General features: G+C 36.8%; 3 protein-coding genes across 3 annotated transcripts in view; 1 reads left to right on the top strand and 2 right to left on the bottom strand.

Moving 5' to 3' along the window:
• Positions 1-2,620: 2,620 nt before the first annotated feature.
• MKKS (MKKS centrosomal shuttling protein) lies at positions 2,621-6,208 on the bottom strand. Its single transcript, XM_071740275.1, has 4 exons — positions 5,218-6,208; positions 4,545-4,720; positions 3,749-3,859; positions 2,621-3,429 (listed from the first exon to the last, which is right to left on the bottom strand). Exons 1-4 carry the CDS (start codon positions 6,206-6,208, stop codon positions 2,989-2,991), a joined length of 1,719 nt encoding a protein of 572 aa, XP_071596376.1. The 3' UTR covers positions 2,621-2,988.
• On the bottom strand, positions 5,689-7,575 carry LOC139794548 (uncharacterized). Its single transcript, XM_071740277.1, has 2 exons — positions 7,363-7,575; positions 5,689-6,648 (listed from the first exon to the last, which is right to left on the bottom strand). Exon 1 carries the CDS (start codon positions 7,573-7,575, stop codon positions 7,384-7,386), a length of 192 nt encoding a protein of 63 aa, XP_071596378.1. The 3' UTR covers positions 5,689-6,648; positions 7,363-7,383.
• A 1,378-nt stretch (positions 7,576-8,953) lies between these two features.
• Positions 8,954-25,444, top strand: part of SLX4IP (SLX4 interacting protein) — a 77,517-nt gene continuing 61,026 nt past the window's right edge. The window contains 3 exon segments of the mRNA XM_071740276.1: positions 8,954-9,119; positions 10,319-10,497; positions 13,798-13,846. Of these exon segments, the coding sequence (XP_071596377.1) occupies positions 13,820-13,846 (27 nt within the window). The 5' untranslated portion in view covers positions 8,954-9,119; positions 10,319-10,497; positions 13,798-13,819.

Genomic DNA, 25,444 nt, shown 5'->3' with positions numbered 1-25,444 from the left:
ACAGATCTAACAGTGTAGCAGCTGGTTGGCCTAAAAATGCCCAAACAATTCTGAAAAAAACCAGTTTTATGCTACGAGTAAAGTTAGGATTCTCAAACTCATAAATCTGCTTCCACCCTGTCTTCAAACATCGCTATTGTATGACCATCACATCTGAAACACAAGCAGAGGATAGACTCTGAAGACATATATGATACAATAAGGATTGCTGAGGTGTCTGATGATGCTCATCTTTTAGTTCAGCCATTCCTGCTCAGGGCTTTTCTCTGGCTGTGTGCACTGAAGATATAAGGCACTAAAACAGGTTACCATTAGCAACAATAATATACTCATGCTGAAATTTCAGAGTAAAGAAAATGCACCCAGGTTCAATATATAGGGAGAACAGGGGAGTTTTCCCTAGCATGCTAGTTTAAAGAGGCTCCATAAATCCTGGCCAAAGTTCTCTTAATGCAATTACTGTATTTCAGCAGGGACTTGAATTATGTATTTCTTTCATAATAGTATGTTTAATGTCACGTCCACTTGAAGTAGGACACAATAATACTAAAGATCCCTAAATTATTCAGCATTTTCAGGTCTTCACTTTGAAATTTTAAACACCAAATGGGAAACAAAGTACCAAACAAAATTGAAATAAACAAATGAAAGCAGAAATATTGAAGAGAACTGCATTAAACCTGCATCTACATTAAATATGCTGACCTGAGTGATTATAACATCAGCACTTCTTTTTCTCCTGCTATGCCTGGAGCACTAATACAGCTGAGAAAGCTGGAGATGAATCTTCTAACTTCTTGTGCAATGACAGTAAAATTAAAATTTAAATTAATAGCCTCCGAGCAATCTGTGGAAGTCAATGCATGACAGAAGTCATGATCAGAAAACACTTGTCCCATAATAATGCTTGTGTAATACTAATTCTTCCCACTGAACAAACTTTAAATTCCAAGAGAAGCAGAAATAAAACCAAGTCTCAGAGGATTTAACTCAAAACACTGAATGAGGAACCCCATCATTTTTGCATTTAAGTTTTATCAAGAAACATGAAAGTTATTTTGATAATAGGTCTTGAATTGAGAGTCAAAATTCTATTTGCATTTTAAGCACTACCCGAAGTTGTATTCCTCCCTTATTACTCATGAAAGGCGGGGTAACACTAACCACCAAAGGTAGCGCAACCAAAAACTGAACCCGAAGTGCCCATGACCAGCAGTATCAGCTGCTTATTCTTTTCAGTCACTCTGGGAGATGAGAATTCATTTATATTAGATCTATATATGAAATAGTCTTTGATTCAGGTATAAATGATTTTTTTACCAACTTACCAAAAATTAAAATTTCTTTTTTCGGAGTTTTCTATTATTTTTGTTTAAGCTTGGCAGGATGGGGAGAAGAGGCAGTGGAAAAACAGAATCAGAGCTTTTAAGTCTTTTTTGCTTTAACACATACATGGGCTTCATGACTCCTGATCTTTTCATATGGTTCATGATATATGCAAGGATTAGGATATGAAAGCAGTCTTTTCCAACCAACTGTGACCAGCTTCCATCTCGATCCTTGTAACATTCTTCAAAAAATTCCCTAAGGATTGTTTATAGCACTGAAACAATCATTTCAGGTCATAAAAGGATAAAAGAATTTTAAATAACTTCATTCTTTCCAGTGAGAAAATTATTTATGCTCTTAAAATGAAAAGGACTTTGTATAAAAGGTCTGGAAAGATCTGGTTTTAATTATGTATTTGAAAACTGAGTTACACAAGACAATTCTACTGCTTATAATCAGTAGATACATGAAAAAACTTGAGACTAGGAAACAAATAAGCAGACTAGTCTATAAGTAATTTGGATGTTTTCTGGAAAAGCATGCAATGAATGATTTGTCCCTTGTGACTGAAAACAAAGAGAAGAAAAGGGGCAAAGAAAATGAGTTCAAGAAAGAAACAGCCTTTTTGATCTTGCATGCAAGCCGAAAATGAGAAAGTTTTGATCACTCAGTCTACAGCCTTATATAAAGATCAAAACATGACCGAGCAGCTTAAAGCCTTTTACTTGGTTAAAAGAAGAGAAGCTATGCACAAAGAGTTAACTGAATGCTGAGTGGGATATTCTTTCTTGCACCTTCGCTTAAATGATGGAAACATTATTTATAAAATGCCCTGTGTTCCACAGCTGACAAGATGAACATCGGTAAGGTTTGTTCCACATAGTCTGACATTTCTTTTTTAAATATTCTAATACTTACCAGCTGTCTTCAGATCTCCAGGTGGAGATTCAATAATTTGCCAAATAAATTACATAGGAATTAAAATAATCCAGTCATTCAGAAAACAGAAAGCACATGGTATATGGTTACAAGATCTTCTGAATTTGAAAACATGCAAATTAAGATATTTGCCAAGGAAAGCCTTCTTCCATACCTGTATAATAAAAAATGTCTTCTCCTGCAATATAAAAGTCTGTTTGGATGTGTAAAGCTGTTGTTGAGACTACATAAATTCTAATCCTTAACATATGTTTTCTCAGTAAGTGAATCTATTTTCTCTTTCCCTTTGAAGATGCCACAGAGACAACAAACACCAAAACTTTGCTCAACGCAGAGGAAACATCATCCAGTGTTCCTTAAATTCAGCACTTATTTATTGAAGAACATTCAAATCTCCCAGAAAGAATACAAGAAACTCAAATTTTGAAGTGTCATTCCCTCTTTTGAATGCACTAATTTGAATACTCTTAAGTTACACATCACTATGATTCATTGTGCATTTGGCTCTTCATTTAACAGTGCTAACAAAATGTTACACATCTGAAAAGCACCGAGGGCCCAGTAGATCAACAACAACCAGAAGAGTACTTCATGGCCAATTGTTTAAAACTTCTGTCTATTTTCCATATTATAGCCATATAAAATATCCTAAAACATTATATATTATCCTGCTTTGAATTACATATCTTTCTGTGCAACAATATTCATGTGAGATTAGAACTAATTTTGATCTTCAATTACACATGAGAGATCTAAAATCAGATTGGCTGTCTCCAGAGCTACTTGTAGGCCACTACACTTTGCAGCAAAGCAGTCCAAAACCATCGAGTCAGCAACCTTTACTGAGAGCTCTTCAGGGCAGCTCTGTGTAACAGGAGAGACAAATTCACCTCGCAAAAGCCTCCAGCTGAGATTCTCAGTGTTACTATTAATCCCACAGCCACATTTTGAAACTAAATCTGACCAATCAGAGGCAGAAGAAAAACCGGATGGAACAAACCAACAGTGTTCATAAACCAAGTCTGTAAGAATTTCTCCACCATCGTGATTCAGAGAGCAAGCTACAGACTCCAGGGAATGGCAAAAACCATCAGCAACTAATTGGTATTGTGTTTGAGAACAATCCATATCTTTAAGACTGATGGTGGAAAGGGTACCACTCTAAAAAAAGAAAAACCAGAAAATTAGAACACTTACAGAAATAGGTATTAAACAAATATATACAGTACTGTTGCTTTTTTTTAAACAGACGAGTCTTTAAAAATTACGCATGTGATGATTATTCCACAATGGAAAAGGGTTTACTCAAGTCAAAGCTGAGTTCTGTGTGATTACCATTCAACGTAAAAATTGTACACATTTTGAACGCTTAAAAAGTGCAACTATTATTATCTAAGAAAGTTTTAGCTGTAGCAGAGACACCTTGAACTCGTTTCTTAGGAATATTAAGCAGCTTTAAAAAAACCTTCATCTTACATACCTTGTGTCTTATGTAAGAAGCCAAGTGAGTTTCTGTACAGCCACCTCCCAACAATGCCAAAGGTTCCTTGATTGTTAACTGTAACACATGTTCTGCAGTTTCACAGGCACGCTGAAAACAGTACCAATTTGTTGTTAGACACGATTAATAGGATTTTTCCCACTCAAAAAACTACAGAAATAAGATTTCCAGTAGTTTCTGGGACATACTTCATGAACTTGTATCATATGTGGATATAAAGCTGCTGAGTGATTTCCAAAACGACATTTACTTAATGAGAACTTATTCGTTTGCCCAAATTCACTATGTAAAAACAGAACTAAAAAAGGTCTATTTTATTTCTTCTTTTCTGCAAAACAGGGTTACATGTAAAAAGGTCAATAGCATCAATGACATTTCTAGAGCAACCATTTGATGCAAAACTACGCTTGACTATTACTGCAGGCATTGGTGGTGGCCATTTGCTTGGAATTTTTTTTTTTTGTTATACTTTCATAGACCAAGTAATGAGAATGAAAATGTTTATCCACCACCTGTCTCAAGAACAGATGAAAAATGTTTCTGTCACTCAACAACTTCCCATATTAAAACAGAGGCATTAAATGAATTTGAGCACTTCAACGATTTTGCAATTGTGGAAACCAGGGCATTTCTGAATTGCTTTCTTGAAGTATATTCCTGAACTCTAAAATCCAGTATTGTACTGAAATATCACTTAATTCACCATGTCTATATTTCTCATTATTCCTCCTTTAAATACTTTACTTTTCAAGAAAGATTAAGAAAACTTGCCTACCTTCAATTCATCCCATGCCGTTTCATTTCTGTTGCAGAGTACCAAGCTGCAGACAACTGTGTCATTAGGAATTAGATGCACAAAATGTTTTGATGCAAAACTCTCAATGCACACATCTTCCAAAGTGCCATAACTACTGGGAGACAATGAATGTATAGAAGCTATAGGCTTAGAACCTGTCCAATTGAGAAAAGCAGAGAACAATATGTATCAGTGTCATCAGATGAGCTGTTGCATTTCATAAAGCATAAACTTCTTTCCTCTTGGATCTTTCAATAACATATGTATTCTTCAATACCTCATATTTTAATTTACACAGATCAAACAGAACCAACATGCTTTCAAAGTATAAGATTTAGTAATAGTTCAACACAAAGCAAATGCTTTCTTGTCACTAATGAATTTGGAAATAATCTACATTTGTAAACAGTTATTACAATTGGGATATTCTTCGAGCATTCAATAATCGTATGTGCAGTATGTCATCATCAGAGCCTGCAAAAGATCAATCTCACCTTAAAAATTGGTTTTCAGACTAAAAAAATCAACTCATGCTCAAGTAGGACACACTCAGAAGTACGAGAATCCTTATTCTCTAAAGACACCAACCTAGATGGTTTTTCATTATGAGATGAACATTAAGAACAAAAATTTAGTACAGAAAACTTGTTACCTGTCATCTGACTCAGGGGTTCCATCAGAGATAGCCCAGCTCTGTCCACAGCCATGACATGGTTCTCCTTCAGATACTGTTTCAAGACTGGATGGATAACTTTCTGGCACACTACAAGTCCAACCTCATCATTAACCAGCTGCTTGCCTACCTTAAGCAACTGATTCAGCTCTGACATTTCTAGACAAATTCCATGATGGACTATTGTAATTCCTTCTTCGGGGCTGAAGCCATCTCCCGACATGGACACAGAGAAAACTGCTACCTTGATCACGTTTGAACAGGTTCTTTTGAGAACAAGTGGTTTTGCCAACTGAATTTCTGGTGTTTCGATCAGTAGCCCAGGAAGAACTGTAGAATCCACAACTCTTTTACCTTTCACAGGCACTATGACACACCTTCCTAGAACAGCATTATTCTCAACATGACATGGAACAGTAAACATAAAAGCTTTTAAAATCAGCACACTGAGATGATCAACTTCTGCTTTATTAAGCATGCAAGCAGGTTTGCTTGTTAATATGCTCCGTACCAAGCAAAGAAGAGTCTCTACGCTGCTGAAATCCACAGACACTCGGCAACCACAGGCCTCAGATCTGAGGTAGTCCATACATAAACTCAAAAGGTGTTTGCTTATTTTAACGACAGTGCAAGACTCGATGTCCAGCCTTTGAAAGTTTTCAACGAAACTACAGCAAAGAATGGCAGTAAACAGGCCACAGTCACTGAAGCGGGATACGTGGTTCTGTACAGAGGCTGTCAAAACCCTGAGCACGTGATGGCTGACAGAAAGACGACTGAGGATGGCTGCAGACTGTGAAGTTGTACAAACATAGCCTCCCCCACCGTTGTGGAGATGCTTGAGCCTTCCAGCTGGGCCATAGCAAGATCTTAATATTCTACTCAGCAGAGACAGTGACTGACTAACTGTATCTTTAGTTAAAGGCTCACTAATAAATAAAGAAGGCTTTTTAGCTTCAAGACGAGACATTTTCAAAGAAACATTTTAATTCTGGCCAACAAAACAGATTTCACTTTTACTTGGATCTATAATTCACAGCACTTTTTAAATTTAAAGTAGTGAATTTCACTTCTTTGGATCCAAGGATTATTACTTTAAATGGTAAACAGCACATACAGTAATGATGTTCCTGTGACTGCTCATCATCTCTTAAAATAAGGCTTAATTCCTACTGCGAAACTGACACAATGACAGCAGTAACCTATTTCATTCATGCCGGCCTTCTTTTTTAGCTTCTGAATGTGAGTGAGCAGACTTTTTTGCAACATAGTTTACAAGCAAGCTTCCAAAATGGACACCTATAAGTGACAGTCCTGCCACAAGCAGGAAGTTCTTTCTACTCCATCTAGCTTTCTTCATCTCTGCTTCTGGCAACATTCACAGATGAAAAACTTCAAAGCTAGTTATACCTACAATTAAAACCAGAAAGTTATTAGGATAATCTTATGACAATACTGCATATATTAAGCTGCTATTTTATTTTTCACAAAAAACTCGCATGAAGATGTATATCAATGCTTTTTAATTGAGTAAACCCAGTAATATTACATATACACTACAAACATAGAATTCACAATACTTGCTTATTAATAATTTCACTTCTGACCACCAGTTTATAGACTGGTTTACCTGTAGGTCTCTAAGTAACAGGCCATCATAAATTGCATTGAATTGTGTGAAATGTGTCAAAAAGTATAGTGATGTTGACCTGTTTTTGCTTGACAACAAAAGAACTGAAGCACTGCATGTCAAGCAACCCCTTCAGAAACAAAAGCTTTTCATGCTGAAACTTTAAGAAATCTCTGCCTCTGAAAGGCTTTTTACTTCAAGATGCCTAGATTTTTTTTTTCCAGTTCTTTAACACTTCAAAACTTTAAAGGGGTATTTAATTACATTTCTATGTAATCTCCACAGTATGTAGACTTCTCTCATACCTAATTTTTTGTTTCTATTATAAATGCCACTATTACAAACAACACTGGAGTAACTAACAAATTAACTAAGTAGCAAATAACAAAATAAAACTCTAGAAGACAGCAAGACTGTATCTGTTACAAAATTCTCATTTAATTTAACTCATCTCCTGCTTCAAAGGCAAAAATACAACTAACTAGGCAACTTACCCACAACACACAGATCTAATGCTATTTTTCTTTATTTTGGTGATTCCTTTGCATCACGTATGCCACAATCTCGGGTTCTGGAACGGAGTCCTCTGGCTTAATTTGGAAAATAGGACTAGACTTGATGACAAACCAGCCCCAGTGCACCAGCCCGAGGCCAGTTCCCATAACAATCAGAACTTTGTAGTTCTTCCAGATGGTTTTAAGACCCATTGCAGACTGGCATCTACCTAGGCAAAGACGATTTATTTTAAATACATTCTAGAAATTCTTTTTTCACTCTATAATAATAGCACAGAACAGATGAATCTGAATGTTAATATTCTTAATTACAGTGTGACAGATGATTACAACACAAAATGACACAAGAAAGCCTTACTTTGTGAACTTCAAAAAAAAGCTATAAAAATAACCTCAATTCAGACATCCTGAAATGTTAATTGCTGCATCTGCTTCAAGCTTTGACATGCTAAATTGTAAAGCTTGGTTTAGTTTGTTATGTTTATCTAATTACAAATGCTACTGCTTCAAATGGTAACTATTTGAAGTCTAAAGCAAAGCCGTTTAAAAATGCACCAATTTTTTCACCATAGTTAATGGAATTCACTGACTAACCCAGCTCCTAATGATAAGCTTTTAATCTGCCGGTCAAGCAAGCTCCAATGCTCCTAACATGGCTTAATGTTGCTCAGAGTAAAAGCTATGCCTGACCATCTCATCCCTTTACGCCCTTGATCTTCAGAAACCACAAACTATCGATAGAAACATTTGAAAAATATCCTGGTCTAAAAAGAATGCATAAGCTTCTACTTCCCTTGGGATTTCAGTGAGAACTGCCAACTACAGCGAAAAAAAGGTGCACACACTCAGGTTTCATTATCAAAATAGCTTCTTGGTTTAAGCAGCTACAAAGGTACAACTCGGAGAGTAAATGTTCCTTCAGGCGCCCACCTCCATCCACCTGACAGGACCCACGTCTCCTACTGACCCCCCCAAACCAACACGCTGGGGAGGTTTCACAACTTGGTACCACTCGGCGCGCAAGGCCCAGCAGACCCCAAAGCCGCAGGGGCGGCCGGAGCGTGGCAGGCAAATGGGGTAAGGGGGCGCTGACGGAAGCGTCTCGGCCCTCGGTCACAACTCCACACGTCCCCCGCCGACACCCTCTCTAATCCCCGCGTCCCAGCGACCTTGCGGCGCGGGCCAGAAGAGGGAGCGGTTCCGCCCGGGCCTGAGGTGGCTGAGGCGGACCGGCACGCTCCAGGCCTCTACCCTTCTTTCCTCACACAACAAGACGCTGCGGGCGGGGAAAGCGCTGCTCGGCTACCCCCAGGAGCCCTCCCGACGCTCACCTCGGCTCTGGCCCGGGGCGAAGGGGGGTGGAGGGGAGGCTCCGGCTGAGATACCGCCGAACCTCAGCGGTCCAGACCGCCGGGGGAACGTGCCCTCCCCTGAGCACTTGAACCCGCACCGGGCGGAAGCGATCGGGAGGGAGCAGCCCGGAAGTGCGGCTCGCGCCCCGCCTCCCCGCGCCGTCTTCCCCCCTCCCCTCCCTCTCCGCCGCCATTGCTGCAGCGCAGCGTCACGTGCGGCTTGCCCCGGCGGCCATTTTGCGTTCGGGCAGGATCTGGGCGGGCGGTGGCTACTGCCGGCGGCCATTTTGGATAGGGGAGAAGAAGCTTCTCCTCGGCAGCCATCTTGCTTGGGGGCAGTGGAGCCGTTAGAACCGTTGGAGGCAGGCGCGGCGCGGGGAGGAGGTACGGGGAGAGTCCGCTGGCGAAGCTGCCGGCGCCCGGCTGAGACCCTCGGACTGGAGGCTCTTAGGGGGGAGCGGCCGAGTAGATAATTGTGCGAGATGATGTCCTAAGGGAGCTGCGGTGCTGGACGGCTCCTAACGCGTCTCCCTCAGGTGCCGCCTCGGCGGGTTCCCTCCTGTACCGCCCCTAGTGTCAGCCCTCCCTCCCGGCCCGGAGAGGTGCGAGCCGGGTTTCTGTCTCGGGTTTTTCTTCCTCGCTTCACTCCTGTTGTAATTACGTTGCCTTGCTTCTTTATGCATCTCTCTTGAGCCTTCCTGCAGGTGGGCAGTGCGCCTTGACAAAACAAGTTCAAGAAAACTTTGTTGCCAGACCTCATTATTTTTTTCCTTAGTTCTTTTTCACCTTTTCTGTATTCACTCCTCTTTCCCGCTACTCCTGCAGTTGGTGTCAAGAATAGCTTAGATTCAAGTGTTAATGTGTGTGTTTGATTTTGTGTATAGTTGCAGAATTTACAACCAGCAAAAAGCCGAATTATTAATGCCTAATCTTCATACAGAAAGGAGTATGACTTTTTTTTCCCCTCAATGTTTTGTGAAACAGCTGCGTGCAATGAACATTGTACAGAACTTAAAAAAAAAAGACATTCAGCCATGCGGGAACATGATAGCTTAATAGCTAGTACTTGTCTGTAGTAAGCACATTGATGCTCCTCAAAGCCGCTCCTTTCTTTAGTTCTATGCAGTTTTGTGGTGAAATGGTAATGTTTTTGGAAGTGAATTGTTGAAGTTTAAAGGTGATTTGGCATTTCATGAATGAGACGGTGTGGGCAACAATGAGATAAAAATATGCAGACTTGTTGAATGAGTAGTTTCCAAAGGTTAAGTGAAAAAGTTAGCAACAGTGGGCTTAAAAATTCGGACTGCAAAATGTGAAGGTTCTGGTATGTCTTTCTCAGTGTAGAAATACTAAATAAGTGAGTGGATGAGTATTACACTGCTCATCCCAAGATTAGGATCATCTCTCAGAAAATGACTGAGAGCAGGGTCTGGGCTGAACAGCATTTCAAACCAATACCTAAGGATTGAAAAGTTATTAGAAATTCTCTTATGTTGTGATAATTATGAACAACAAAAATAGTTAACAAAAACTTATTCTAGATAGTTCCTTAATTAGGATTTGTGTGTTTCTGCCTTTTTCAGGTTTCCATCTCCCCACACAAGGTAAAGGCACACAAAGATGCGCAGAATGTCAATAGGTTGCAGCTGTTGAGTTAGAAGTTGCTGTGTCTTCCAGTGGGCATGTGTGGCAGGAGTTTTCAGTTCCTTGTTCCTGCTGAGTTCCAGATTTCCTCACCACAGGAATCTGCTTCTTTGCTAAGGTGAGATGCTGTTTATCAACTGGCAGAAAACACTTCAGCTTGCTGTCTGGGAACCCATGTTTCCTGGCTTCTCTTGAGTGTTTACCTTTCCACTTAATGTCAAATTTAGGAAAGAAAGATAGTCTGCCTCGTTATTTTTGAAGTGTGTCTTCCTCTAGCTACATGGAACATATGTGTTTAATTCTAGATTGTTTTCTTGTATGGGCTGTCAAAAAAATATCAAGGCTTTAAAATGAAAAAAACGCAAATATGTATGTAATTTCTCAGAGGAGTTTTTCTACCTTATTTGCTAATCTTCATATTTCCTTATATATAGTTTGCTTTAGATGGTCACATTAGCTTGCAACAGATACGGCATCCCATGAAACAAGTGGTTTTACCAAATAATAGCAATTTTAATAGATATGTATTTTTTGTGAATTTTTTTCAACACAGAAAATGGCAAGGTATTTTGGGGCTTGCTAGCTTTATTCTTGTACACTTGATGGGTCTTTTTCCTCTTTTTCTGATGTCTTAGTACCGGGTATTTTTTCATCTGTGACAGTTCAGTGACCTTCCCGATGGCTTATGGTTCAAGTGCATTCCTTTTTGTTTTATAAGAATTTGTTTACATTTATCCATTTTGCTGTATTTTCTTTATTTTATCTACATGGTCAATACAAAAGATGGGGTAGTTGGCAAACTCCCTAAGCCAGTTTACTCCCACAACAAGCAAATTGAACCATGGTATTCCAGCTTCTGACTACATGACTGCTTGAAAATGTTGGTTGCTCTGTATAACTTTTTGCTTATTATTACTGTGAAGGTGATAAAAGTTCCAATTTAAGCTTTTTCAGTATGTAGTTGAAACATTTTATTAACTACATTAAAGTTTATTTTCAGAAGTTACTTGCAGAATAGTTTTCTGTTCAAACTCATTTTAACTTGGTTACAGTAACAACCATTTTACTTGATACTTATACTATTTTTGTTTCTTACTGATTGGATATTGTGATAGTATATAGAAAAAAGGGGAGTTTTTGTATTGTGGAGTTTTGCTTGAGCCAGAATATGGACTTGTGCCCTTGTTACTTTCCTGGTTTTTTTTTTTTTTTTTTTTTTGAGTTGCTTTGATATCTTTGGTCCCAACATTTGGTTGTTTGTAATGGAAGCACTGCATAGAAGTGTTTATTGAAAATGATTACTGCTGAATCTTCAGATTAACATTATCTGTACTATGCTATGTAGTTCTATGTAGTTATAAGTAGTTCTTCATCTTGTTTTGCACTTTCTTAAAAAATTTAAATAAGGATAACAACTGCATTTTAAAATGTGTAAGTGTAGTACCTGACAGAGACACATATCACCACCTTGGGTTGTATACTGAAACTTTGACAGCTCTATTGCAGTACTTCACAATAACTTGAAGTGTGCAGTGAGAAATGGGTGTGTCTTCCTGTATTCTTACTATTTTCCTGTACTATCTCTCATAAAATTGTCCAGGTTTGTCTTACTTATTAAGAGACTAAATTTATAGTCTTTAAATTCAGAGTGCAAAAGGCAGCTCTATTCTCAGTGTAATCTTTGCTGCAGTTAGTCTATTGCAGATGCTAATTACTGACACTTGTTTTCTTTCTTGATTTTCAAGCTTGAACTGTGTTTTTGGGTACTTTATCTTCTGTCACAGATACTTTTTCACCTGGTTTTCTGTCTAGTCCAAGTATCTTCCTTGTCTGTTGCCTCTTACTATCCTGTGTGAAACCACAATGTATTGTAATGTTTTTATTGATGGATTTTTGTAGATAGGAACTCAGTACCATAGGGGCCTCTGACCTTAACTCAGAGACCATAGGGGTCTCTGCTGAATCTCAACATTGTGGGGCTAGCTGGAAAGTCTTTCATGAATTTAACCTAATATTCTGCTTTCTGACAAGTCAAATGTTTAGCTCTCCTTTATGTGGAGAATGACAAACTGCAGTGGTAGTTTCAGTACTGTGACTATAATTGTTATCAGACTGGGGAAAATAAGTTTGAAATTAATGTGGAAGGTGGCTAGGCTTATGGTTTGGTTTGCAAGCCAACTTGAAGCTTGTAACTGTATCAGTGAGATATAATACTCTCCTAAGGAGATGGAGAAACATCTTAGCAATTAATTGAAGGTTTCTTCTTTGACTCAAGAGAGGGTGTGTTTAACTTGCAGCATGAATTAGTGCTTTCTGAGTCACTTGAAATGGCCTGAGGCAGAGTTAGGGTCCATGCAGCTGAATGTGCATCACTCAATATTCCATATTAAGCAAACTAAATCCTGTTTGGAATAAACAAGAGAAGTGGATGCCTGAAGTTCGCTTTTATGCTTATGCAACCACAGTAGTGCTCAGATCATACTTCTTTATGTGTATAGTGGTCTAAAATCAAATATACACAATTGTGTGTGTGTGTGTGTGCATATATAAATATATATATATGCATACTAGGTGCACCAGAAGCCAGTTTCTTATCACAAAAATCCCCACCAGAAACAAACAACCCCAAACCCTAAAAAACCCCAAAACAACTAACCCACAAAAACTAACAATAAAAAAGTGGCTGTGCTTTATTCTTGCACTGCTTTAAATTCTGATGCTAGCAATTACCAGAACTGCAGCCAGTGAATGCATCTCTCAGTTTTGAAGTTTGCTTACTGCTGCTTGGTAGACGGAGGATATTATTGTAGAGGATATTATTTCCATAGGGCCACTGTTGTTTGCAGTCTGTTGAGGGTTCCCTAGCTAAGTATAAATAGAGTATCCAGAAGATAGGAAGGGGTAAATTTTATGTAGAGAGGTTTGGGGGTTTAATTTTGTGTTTTCTTCCCTTTTCTTCATTCTTTAAGCTATGTGAAGGGATTTTATGTGAAGCAATTATTTTGAAGGAGAGACTAGGCCAGGGCTGTATAGGCAGGGAGTAGGGTTGAGGCTGCAGTAAAGGAATATTCCTGGGGTTTTTTTGCTGTTCTCTGATGGTTTCTTGAGAGTAAATTAGGTAGGTTTGTCTCTGTCTTGGTACTACCTGAAAGATAGTTCTGTTTTTGTATTTCATATGTTGCGTGTTAAGTGCCTGAACAGCTATAAGGCTCACTAAAAGAATCAACAAAGGTAGCTAAGAAATTCTCCATTAAATAAGAATTTTCCTTGGGTTTCTTAAAGCAGAGTATAGAGTTGGAAGAACAGCAGTAATGGAAAAAAAAAAAAAAGAGTAATAGATTTAAAATAATCCTTTCAGTTGGTGTAGAGATCTGAGTTTTTCTTTAGTGCTGATCGCTTTTAATTGATATTTTTATAGGACCAGCTTACAGTGACCTCTCATGGCCTCCAATAAATTTGTCATTAAGGTAAGTAGAATGCCATAGCTTTAATTTAAAAAAAAACTACTCTGTAATACTGCTTAGAATGCATGTATGTTGATTGTAAAAGATGATGATGAAGAAGTGCATCTTTCAGGTGTAGTAGCATATTTTGTATCAGCTTTTCTCTCTCTTTGGAAGCAAACTTCTTTTATCACTGCTGTATTATGGCAGAGGGCTTCTGAGGTCAGCTGGAGATTAAAATCATGTAACTGTAAGTGATTAGTTGTGTAGTTAGAATTAGAAACTGCATGAATTCTCAATAGCACAGTCTTTTCTGCCTGAAATAAAATTTAGAGTTATTTGTTATCTTACTATATATTACAATATTGTTAGTGTATATGTGAGTTCCTGGTTTAAGGCATGGCAATGCTATTAAACTATTTATCACACTTGACTATTTATTTACGTGGGTTTTTTGCCTCCTTTTTCATTTTCAGGGATTAGTTGTTTTACAGCCAGTAAAATGCTACTGATGTTTATTTTGCAAACAGTCTCTGACTTTTGGTTATGTATGTAGAGAGTAATGCTTTTCAAAACATTATGTAACATGGTACTTGATAGTTCTACTCTAACTATATCAGTTTATCAAGAAATAAAACTAATTGTTCAGTAAAAATTGTGAAACCACATCTTCTGGACCTTCTCTCTTGTTTCTGTCATCTTGTATGTCTTAAGGTAGTTGAGATAATGCATGCATTTTGAAGTGATTAGAGCATTGTATTACTCCCTTAGAAATGTCTTTTTCCCAAGAATTTTCTTAACAGAACAGACTTGGGTTTGTGGAGGGCAGCTACAAGAACCTTCTTGATTGATCAGGATGTGGAAGCTGTTGAAATTTGGGTTTGTGGGTAACCAACCTGTAGAACAAGCAGATCAAACACTAAATTTTTGTGTGGCTATGTGCTCTCTTCCAAGGAAAACTTCCGTTATTTAGTAGAATGCTTGCTTTAATTTTTTTTACTGTTTAACATTATTACAAATATTAAATTGACAGTGTATCTATACTATTCACCACTTCTAAATTGATGTAGGAGTTAGGAGAAAGATCTTTCATTTTGAGCACACTTCATCTGATTCTACATGCTGCTGATGTTGATAGCAGAAGCTGAGGCTGAAGACATTGTTATTGTTTTTCTTAGCTGAAAAGTGTTGATATAAATGACAATAATGTGAGAAGCAAAGAAAACAAGTGGTGTGAGTTGAAATATCTTCACTAGATAAAAAGCCTTAAGATATTTGATTAACTGACCTGCATTATTACATCTTGCTTGAACTACCAGAGGCACCATAGGTTGGTATTCGGCACATACCCTGGCAATCACTAAGTAATTTAACATCGGTGACTATCTGAGCAAATGGGTAGGTTCTCACTGAGCATGTAGGTAAGGAATATCATAGATAAAACTTTTGAGAGTTCCAATAAAATGGAACTTTTTCTTTCTGATAGTTTTTGAGAAATGGAGGATACGTTTTTGCATGGACTCAATGCTGAAAATTAACTTGTACTGACTTTGCCTTGATTAAAAGATATCTTGTATATATTATGTTAATATGTGAAAAATTGATTGGAATTCACTTTGTGCACAGATGTGCACAGATTTATCTTGTTACACTGTATTTGTATTTAATCTGAAAATTCCCTTTTTAAGGGCTGTTCTACTTTCACATAAATTTTTCAAGGAGATTTTCAAGAAGATTCTCCATTAAAAGGCAGACAATATTCTCACTTCTCTCTACATAGACAATATAGAATATACCATATTATTTTAGGTTGTTGTGTTTGAAATCAATAGGAGTATTTTATTGAGTCTAAAAATATTCCAAGCATACCTTGTCTTCTAAATTGTCAACTTGTGAATTTTTAGATTTTGTAAGCGTGTATATGTTTTTGGTAAGAGAGCAAAAAGTAGAGCTTGTCAGGCTTTTAAATCTTTGCTGACTGCAATATAATTAAAAGCAAAATATGTCTAACTTGTTTAATGGCTTTGCTCCTTTACACATTCTTATATGAGAATCTCTGTATCTCCAGTGTAACAGTCAATTATTTTCAGTAGAGGGAGTACTTGGCCTATTTTTGAAAAGCAAGCTCAAGCTTGGTTTAATGGGCACTTAAGAGTGATTGAAATAAAATAATTGATGCAGTAAAATAGCTTTAAACCTTAATAAAAAAACTACAGCTAGGTCCTAAACACATTTTCTTCACTTGCCAAGCAGTTGTAATGTGCAATAGATAATCTTTTATGCCAGTTAATTTCATTAGCAATTTTAAATTTTAGGAAATACTGATACTTCATGAAGTGTTGCATGGTAAAATACCCCCAAATCTGGAAAATAAACCATGTGAATTTAATTAAACTTTCTCTATGTGTTGCTAAAGTATTTTACTGCTGTTCTGAGAAATAAATCTTAACTTTAATAGATGAGTCTTAAAGCAAAATCATGAACTCTATATGGATTTGAAAAATAATATCACTAAGGCCTTGTTTGAACCTTTGGACAAACTAAAAAGAATTTCTGCTCCAGAACTGTGTAAACCGGCTTTATTCATGCCAAACTGTTGGACTAAGAATAGTAAATTTTATGGCTGTATTAGAAAAATTTCATTTACCATTTTCTGCAATTTGTTCATTTGTAAAGCACTGAAGACTTCTAGCTCAGCTCAAAGGGAACCTTTTTTTACTTTACTGTTTCCTATGTTGAGAAATTAAAAGCTCTGTTCTGTCTCAGATTTGTAGGCCTTTGCCAGCACATATCTTAAGATAATTATAGTTTCAATGCTCCCTCTAGTCATCTGACACACTGCAATCAATTTTTCAGCAAAGCTCCTTGGTATCTATTTAAATTATTCCATGTTGGAAGTGTGTATGAAAATTTTTGGTCTTCAGAGTTTTTGCTTCCTTTAAATTGCATGTGTCATTGAAGCAGCAAGTATATTTTTTTTATATGAGGAACACAGATTAAAATATTGGAAATGATTGGACAGAAAAATGACTGCATGCCTTAAACGTGGTAAATTTTCCCCTTAATTTGGCTTATGTATATATCCTTTATTGATGTTGGCATATCTTAATGTAATCATTAAGGTACTGAAGTATAACCAGAGGCATCTTAACATCTTTTTTTGCATGTCTTAGGAATTCTTCATGAAAGAAAGTGTGCATAGAAAGGATGTTGATTATAGGTAAAAGTATGGAAAGATAATTTTTCTATCAGCCAATATGTTTTTATGTTCTCACAGTGCCACATGGGTCATTTTAGGGTCTGCTTGCAGACCTGTAGAGGGTATTAGTGTCCTTGGTCTGGAATAAGAAAATGAACAGTTGATTTCTGAAGGGCCTTTCTCTGTGTGTTTAAATATGTTAATAGAATTCTAATGCTAAAGGTTCATGATCTCTTTAGTCTTTCCAGTTCTTTAATGTTTTTTAGCTAGCAGTTGAAATGTAACAGAGTGATTGCATGTCAGCAAAGATTTCTGTGTCAGATAAGTCTTTTTGTATGATGCTCAAGTGACATCTAGGTGGGCTAGATAGATTAATGTTCACATTTTTGTGAAGAGTCCATTGAATTAGCTGGTCAATATTACTTTAATAGTTTGCCCTGTGAGAAACTGGCATGTTTAGTTTTGAAGTTGTTTAAAGAGAAAAAAAAAGTATGTTAATAAGTAGGTTTTATCATCTTTTTAATTTTATCTGATCCCATATAAGAAGTAGTGAGGGATAGGAAATGCATTTTGTCTCATTAAGGCCATAGATACATGATGCAGTGCTCTGAAATGGAGAGTGAGAGTAAGGAATACCATTTGTATTTAAGATAATTATTTTGTATGTTGTGACTATGCAGTTGGTAGACTGATACTACAGATATTTTTTTTACAAATGGTTTTGAACTGTTTAGCACACAGCTTTTTAGTTTAAGAGCTAGGTTTTTTTAGAGTGCTTAGTTTTAATGACTAAAACCCAATATATTCAGATGTCCGTTTCTTTTTCTGCATTGAAAAACTTAAGACATTTGTGAAATCCTTACAGATGCTTCAGTAGAAATATAGTATGATTAAGTTTTTTAGAATCAGTAAGGTTTGTAAAAGTTCTTCAAACTGAATAAAATATGTTGAATTTTAAGGGTACTGGATGTTTTTATATTTACTTTTTGTGTCATTGAAAATAAGGAATATCTATATTAATGATTTAATGGTGGTTTTTTATGGAGAGTGTTCTCCAAAACAACTTTATTCACAACCCATGGTTGAAATTGTTATTATCAAGTAGCATCATAGACTTCACTCAGCTGTGATGTTTGTTTCTATGTGAATGGATAACATGTAAGTCTTGTCTAAAGAGTCTTAAATTTCATAAGAAAATAACAGAGGACCTTGGGGAAAAATATGATTTAAAATAGGAAGTAGAAAACAATAATAATGGATGGTGGGATATTTATTCAGTTCTTCTTAACTCTGCATTTAATTCCCAATTACATGGGACCAGATATGGAATGTCTAAAGTGATGAGTAAATAAGTTCCAGAGAGAGAAATGAGGAAGCTGGGAGGTGGAGGGGAAGAAAATTAAGTGTGCGGTCTCATTCTAAACCTCCCGGAGTCAATGGAAGTTTCCTCACTGACCTCGGAGGATTAATTTTCAAGCCTAGGGAAATGATGGGTGAATGAAGAGTTGGGAGACTAAAATGTTAGCAGAGCAGAAAGGAAAAGGAAGCCAGAGGGGTTAACATTGGTAGTGGAAACACTACTTTCATGGGGATCACTTCAAATAAGGAATAAAACAATGGTTCAACTTGCATTATGCTTTTTTGGTAAATCAAATAAATTAAACTGATTAGTTATAATAGTTCCAGTTGTGGCAGAAAATGAAGCTTTTGCTAATTGAGTGCACTCCCATACTGTGAAAGTGGTATGGGATTCTAGATATATACCATACCAAGTGATACTGATTTTTTGTTTTAGATATAAATATTTCAAAGGTATAACCCCTCTGGTAATTATTGTGTGCCTTACTTTTGATCAGAACTACTGTATCTTACACTAAATTGTTCTGTTTCTTGGAGATCTTGGTGGTACTGTCTGCTTGACCCCTAAGTCCAGAAGGGAATGAGGAAGGGATGGGAAACTTGGAAGTAGGCTTCAATCTTGCCGAGTCCAGCAAAACATTAGGGCTTAGCAGAGATGCTACATGGGGTCACTGAATGTATTTAGGTCCTGGGAGCAATTTAGCTTGCACTTAGGTGACGTTTTTCAATTCTTTCCACTGAGTTCAGATGGAGGTTAGTAGGCTGGGAGGTAAAGGGATCCATGTTTCAGATAGTACCTGGTAATGTCATGTACAAAGAATTTAATTATACAGTTTTCGCTCTTGATATTGGTAACATGAGAATTTAATATAAAATTTTTTAAATTGTTTTTCATATGCCTTCTACCCCACCCTGAACAATGTAGATAGATTCTGGTATGTGGAAGTGATCTGAGTATTTGGTACACGAGTGTGTTCTGACTAGACTGTGGAGCAAAAGGGAGAAGAGAGGCTGACGACACGTTTTTATTCTTATGTTTCATCTGTGTGGTTCAGAACTTCCTTAAAATGAGCCTATTTTTAAAAGCAAAATTACTGCTCAGTTTCAATTCTCAAGTAAAAGCTTAGTTTCTGGGCATTTTTTGTCCACTGCAGAACTTATCCAACCATGACTTGGCAGTATTTTTCTTGACTCAATAGCCAAACTTGTCTTTAAATAACGGTACCACAGGACATGGCACCCTGTTTCAGTGTTCTCCAGCAGTGATTGCTAAGCATGAGCACTGATGAATTTTAACTATTGTGAAAATCCTTTAAACTGCTGATAAAATGATGACTCATGGTCACCTGATGAAAACAGATTCATTACCATGACTCCGGAAACTTTAGAACCCATGTTTCACTTCCCACAGTGGTTCTTCTAAAAGGGATGATGATGCAGTTATTTTCTAACAGTTGACAGCTGCTCAATTAAGCTGTGACAATGTGGTTGGCAAAAAACTATAAATTCCAGGCTTTTTTAATAATAGTTTAAGGAACTAAAAATCTGTATGAGCTGTGAAGAAGTCACCATTACTTGCAGTGCTACTTGGAGTTTTTTCTAATCAAATTATACATCTTAGATTTCACTTACCACTATTGAATTATTTTTTTTCTGTAGTGGATCTGACCCAAACCTCACTGAAGTCCAACTGGCTTTGGATCAGAGCCTGTAGGAATATATTGCCAGCACACTATAGCAGCACTAAAGACATAATAATTTATTTCATCAACAGCCTTCCTCAGAATGATTAATTTGTATTTTTTAAATGCAGTCTGTTTGTCTATAGTGTCAAAGTCTGAAGTGCTTACACTGACAAAGTGATACAGCCAAAAAGTCTGTTTTGATTTTAATATGAAAAGGATAAAATGAAAACCCCTGCGTGGCCAAGACTGTGAGAAGAAGGATAAAGTGAGAAAAGAATTATGAAAAAAATTGAAATTAGACTTTAGGTTTGTATGATTCTATGTTACAAAGCAAAGGAAGTTGCTAAACAAGTAGGTGAATATAAAGTAGTGTAGCGTAGTATATTCACTCCTAATGATCTGGAGTTCCACTGGTGTTTTTTTTTTCTTATGCTAGTTTCCCTCTTTTGAATGGAAATACTTGTAACTGAATCTTTGTGAGACACCAGGCTTAAGAAAATATTATTGTGATTTCAAGTGTGTATGATTGCAGCTTTTGCTAGTGAGATTCATGCTTTGCAATTTAACATGCAGACTTCTACAGGTCTTTTTAGTTGTATCTCCTTTTCTTATGTTTTTTTTTTTACGTTAATTTTCCAGATGACTTGTTTAAAACTTTGAGCATTGTGTGTTTATTCTGCTATATAAACTGGGCCTCATCTTGTTTGAAAGAGCATGTTTCATTAGAATTCAATATTACCTTGCATTATTAAGAAAAAAGGTAGAATCAAGATAAATTTCTTAGATGCTATTATATCAGTCATACAAATTGTGTCACCAAATTTCATATGGGAAAATCTTGGCTTATTTGTTTAGGGTTTTTTTGTGGTGTGGGTTTTTTATATTATTACTATTCCCTGAATCCCTTCCCACTGTTTGAATTACCACAAGCAGTGGGAAGTTCCAGGGTTAATAAAGAAATTTAGTAGTAATGTCAGAAATACATTTGAAAAAAGAACTATATCTCGAAGAGTGGTATCTTAATTGACAAAAAAGTATTCCTACAATAGAGACCAAAGTTTGTAGAGTTTGTCTCTATTTGAGCCCTTCTGCTGTTGTGTGTTGTTCTGTCCTGTTTTTTAGCAGAATGTGTCTGCTTTTGCCTTTGTGGGATGTTGCTGGGACAAATGAACATAAAGTGTAAACAACTTTATATAATGAATAAAAGTCTTATTAGCTGTATAGGTTTATTTAGTCATACAAAAAAATGGTAAGTGAAGATAGGTCTTTCCAATCCATGATGTCAGTACAAATCAAAATGAACTATTTTTTTAATTTCCTTACTTCATAGAATTCTGTATTTTTTATGGGGCCTAAACAAAATACAACGCTGCCTTCTTACTATGAAGTAGTTTTTGTATCTGAGAGATTTTCACTTGGTAAAGTGGGAAAATAATAGTTTGTTGTCTTCTTGGTCATGTAAAGACAGTTCTGAAGTCTTGGCTTCAGTGAGTGAAGTGCTTCAAGATGATCTTTTCCTGTTGACAAGTACACTTTGCTAGGGAAGTATGGTCTGTTTATGAAGCCTTCAGAGCAAGCATCATCTTAGTTTTATACTTCCTTGTCTTCCTAATTGCTTTCACTAAGGCTTCTTTGCTTTTTCTGATATCTGTGTTATTTACAGACAGATCCTCTTGCATGGAATCCTGACTCTGCAAGTTCCAGCAAAACAGATTTTATTCTGCATCACTTGCCATGTACATATTAAATATGATTCTAGTGGAGGAATTGATTAGCTGTCTTGAAGGAGAGTAAGGAGAAGAGATAATAAGGAAGAATGTTGTCTGTCCCATGTGCAAGGTTCATTTTGCAAGGCCCTGCTTAGTTTCCAGGGAGTAGTAAGGTGCCTGGTGTATCTAACACCACTCAGCTGGTGAAATAATAGTTTATATAAGATATAGTTAAGTACAGCCTTTCAAGTTCAGGCCAATATTCTTCTATTTTAAACTCGGAGGGTCATCTTTGTTCATTGGATATACCAGTGATTTAATAGCACTCATAATTAACCAAATATACATAGTTGTGGTTTATCCTGCTTTGTATCACACAGATAAAGGCTGATAGAAGTGTATAGCTCTGTACATAAAGTATTTGCATGAACTGAAGAGTTGGGAAAGAGCTAAGTTGTAGCCATTAAAGAGGATCTGTTCAATGCCAAGATCCTAGGATTTGACAGTTGGTAGGGTCACACAGTATATAATTTCCCCTTCTTTATTCTACCATTCCTATATTACAAAAAGAGGAAGGAGAGTAATGTAAGTAGCACAGCCATAGTGTGTTGCCTTGCCATAGTAAGGTAATCTTCAGTAGTGAAAAACAAGCTTATAAAGAACTATTCCTTTCGTGGGATTGTCTGTAAGTCTCTGGTTTTTATTTTGTTGGATGCTAAAACTCACATAGTCCCAATCCATGTCTCCAGGGATTTACAAACAATTTAGCTGATAACAATAATACTGACATCAAAAGTTGCAAATTAGGTCCACAATTTTAAAAAAGCAAACAAACATTTTCACCTCAAGTGCCAAGTACTGAGTATTTATAGCATAATATGGAAAAGACTGAGTAGGAGTGACTGGCGATTAAATTATCACTGGCTGCCATGAACATCCCAAAGGAGAGAAATCTTACAGGATTTGGAATAAAAGAACAACATTGACTTACAGATATCTTCAGACAATTGTTAAAATGTGACGTTAGTTAAATCTTTACATGCCAATTTAAGCAATTGTTAGAAAATAGAATGGAATATTTTATCTTCCTTTATTGCTTGGTGACAGCACAGGGTGCTTAGAGATCACCTTAAAAGACTTGAAAAATGTTAAGGAAAATTGTTTCTTTGTCTATATTCTTCCTTCAGCCTGATAATGGGCAGGAACTGTGATTTAATTTGCACAATGTTTGGAATTCTACTAAGCGTACTTACTGATTATTTTTAAAGACATTTAATTACAGATACCCAGCATATTACATAGTTCAAAAACCTCTTGATTAATTCGAAGCCATTTTTTTTGGGCTATTTGAGTTGGTTCATATGTCATTGTGTGAGAGGCCTACATTATGTACGTAGGAACTATTAGGTTTTAGTCTGTGTTTGTAAATTCCTATTTGAACTATGACACAAATCTGGGGGAGGAAAAATCCAGTGTTGTAGAACACAATAGAAGTTCAATAGTTAAATGATATTCAGATATTGTTAGAACCTACTTTTTTTTTAGAGTATCTTTTGCAACAGTCAAGAAATCTCATGTGATTTCAAGCTGTACAACTTTAAAATAATTTAAAGCTCTGTTGTTGGTAGCCAGTGTTGTGACAAGGTGAGGCAGCTCTTATTCATGTACTGATATAAGACAGTATTCTCACTGCAAGGAGAGAACATGGAGGTGGCAGAATACAGTTTCTACACTTGTAAATTGGCCAGGGTATTGGATCTGTAACAAAATGTTATGGATACCACAGACTGTTAAAACACAATAGCAAGTTTGATTGTCACAGTGGACTGCAAATTCAAAACTACTTTAGAAGGAGAAAATACTCTGGAATTACCAGTAGCATTGCTCATCCTGTTCCTTGGAGACCCAGGTATAAGTAGAACCTCATTTCACATCTTATTGCTCTGCCAATTTGGTATTCCTTCTTTACACAGAAATATTAGGAATAGATTTTCAACCTTTAACTTTTTTTTATAAAGAAGCAAAAAGTAGAGAACTTCAATATCACCATTAACAGTCATTATCTGTGGAGCTTTTTGAAAGTATTTCTAAATAGTAATATAAATCTCTGCCTACTCTTCAGAGAGTACAGGTATTCGTGAAGTAACTTAACTTATATCCTTCTTTACAGTATTGCTATTCCATTTAAGTGGTTGTGTCTTTAACACCAGACTTTGTCTATAGAGATACTAATGACTTTTAGTTGATGCAAATAGAAGCTTCAGAGTAGGCAACATAGTGGTGTTTAAGAGAATGAGCTTAGTCACTGTGAACATCTACTTTATAGTAATGCCCTCATCACTGTCTTCTCTGCTGCTGGTGGTTGTCATCATATTGGTATATGATTTTGAAATACTTCTGCTTTCTCTTTGGATTACCACACAGATTTATTGCTGAGATGTTGATCAGCAAGTGGTAGGCTCTGATTTCAGTGATCCTCGAGATGATTAGTTCCCTTGTCTTTTCAGTAATGGTTTGAATCTCTTAACAAAAAGTCAGTACACTACGTGTTTAAATGTTTAAGTAGTAACACATTAGTCCAAATCTAATGTCCAAACAGTGTTTTAAATGTGATGCTATTTACTGTCTTACTAGTGTGGTAAAAATTAGCAAGATTTTTTTCAAATGGCAGCTCTCTTGTGGGCTCTGTAATGGAGGTTCCCATGTATTAAAGGTGAAGGTTCCAGACTTTTCCACAAAGCAAAAAGACAATGAAAGTTCTGTTCCTTGAAATCTTGTCCTCAGCAGCAAACATCTCCCTTTCTTTTGCTTTCATGTTTATAACAGCACATTAGAGGGATTTACAGATTGGACAGAACTAGAAAGAGTAAAATGAAAAGCAGGAGGATTGTGGAGCGGGCTGTGGAAGGTCAGTGTCCTAGGGGGGAGCAATTTGGGATAAACATTGACTTGTATAACTGTTGTTGAACATCAGGGGTGTATGTTTAACTTTTTAAATTGCAGATACCCAGCTGAATATAAGTATGAAAATGCAATAATATACCATCAATATTCTAAGGAACAGATTGCACATGAACAGGTAATGGGATTAGAATCGTAATGCTGCTACCTAAACAGAAAGAAAATCTGCCACTGAATACTTGTGTCCTCTGGAACTTCCTTCTGTGATTCCCCTGACTGCAATCTGACATTTTACAAAATAAAATCTTAGGTCAATCTTTGTTGTTTGCAGCTGTCCTCAGTCAATCCATTAACCTTTCTACACTAGAACAAAATATTGAATGTCTGCAAGTAATTCTATACTGCAGAAATGCACATAAAGCTTTATTAACAAAAAAAAAAAAAAAAAAAAAAAAAAATAGTAAGAAAAAATAAACTCTGTTAAAGAGTCCAGTCATGGTGGTGGGATATAATTCTCATATTGCTCCTTTTCTGCAAGCTGAAGTTTGATATGCAGAGGTTGATCTCCCACGGCAATGGTATAATGGTATAAAAGCATCAGGTGATAAACATTAGCGCTGGAGGAAGCTGCTCAGGGCCCTAAGAGCAAGCAGCCAACAGTGGTGACCCAAGTGATGCAGCCACGGGGGGCCGAGGGGGCGTGGCGGGGGAGGCTTCAGCACCAGCCCTAGGGCGGACAGCGCCACCCCGGCTGTGGGGGGAGCAGGGG

This window comes from Heliangelus exortis, chromosome 3 (genome assembly GCF_036169615.1).
Source record: "Heliangelus exortis chromosome 3, bHelExo1.hap1, whole genome shotgun sequence".
Classification (NCBI taxonomy): domain Eukaryota; kingdom Metazoa; phylum Chordata; class Aves; order Apodiformes; family Trochilidae; genus Heliangelus; species Heliangelus exortis.
Note: the sequence above shows the minus strand (reverse complement) of the source record. Positions and strands in the feature narration are given on the sequence as shown.

Excerpts from the sequence above, each read along its gene's own strand:
- MKKS (XM_071740275.1), bottom strand. The coding sequence starts at position 6,208 with ATGTCTCGTCTTGAAGCTAAAAAGCCTTCTTTATTTATTAGTGAGCCT. Across the intron at positions 4,721-5,217 it reads ACCCCTGAGTCAGATGACAG|GTTCTAAGCCTATAGCTTCT; the intron begins GTAACAAGTTTT and ends TCAATTGGACAG. Across the intron at positions 3,860-4,544 it reads CGGCATGGGATGAATTGAAG|CGTGCCTGTGAAACTGCAGA; the intron begins GTAGGCAAGTTT and ends TACTGTTTTCAG.
- LOC139794548 (XM_071740277.1), bottom strand. The coding sequence starts at position 7,575 with ATGGGTCTTAAAACCATCTGGAAGAACTACAAAGTTCTGATTGTTATG.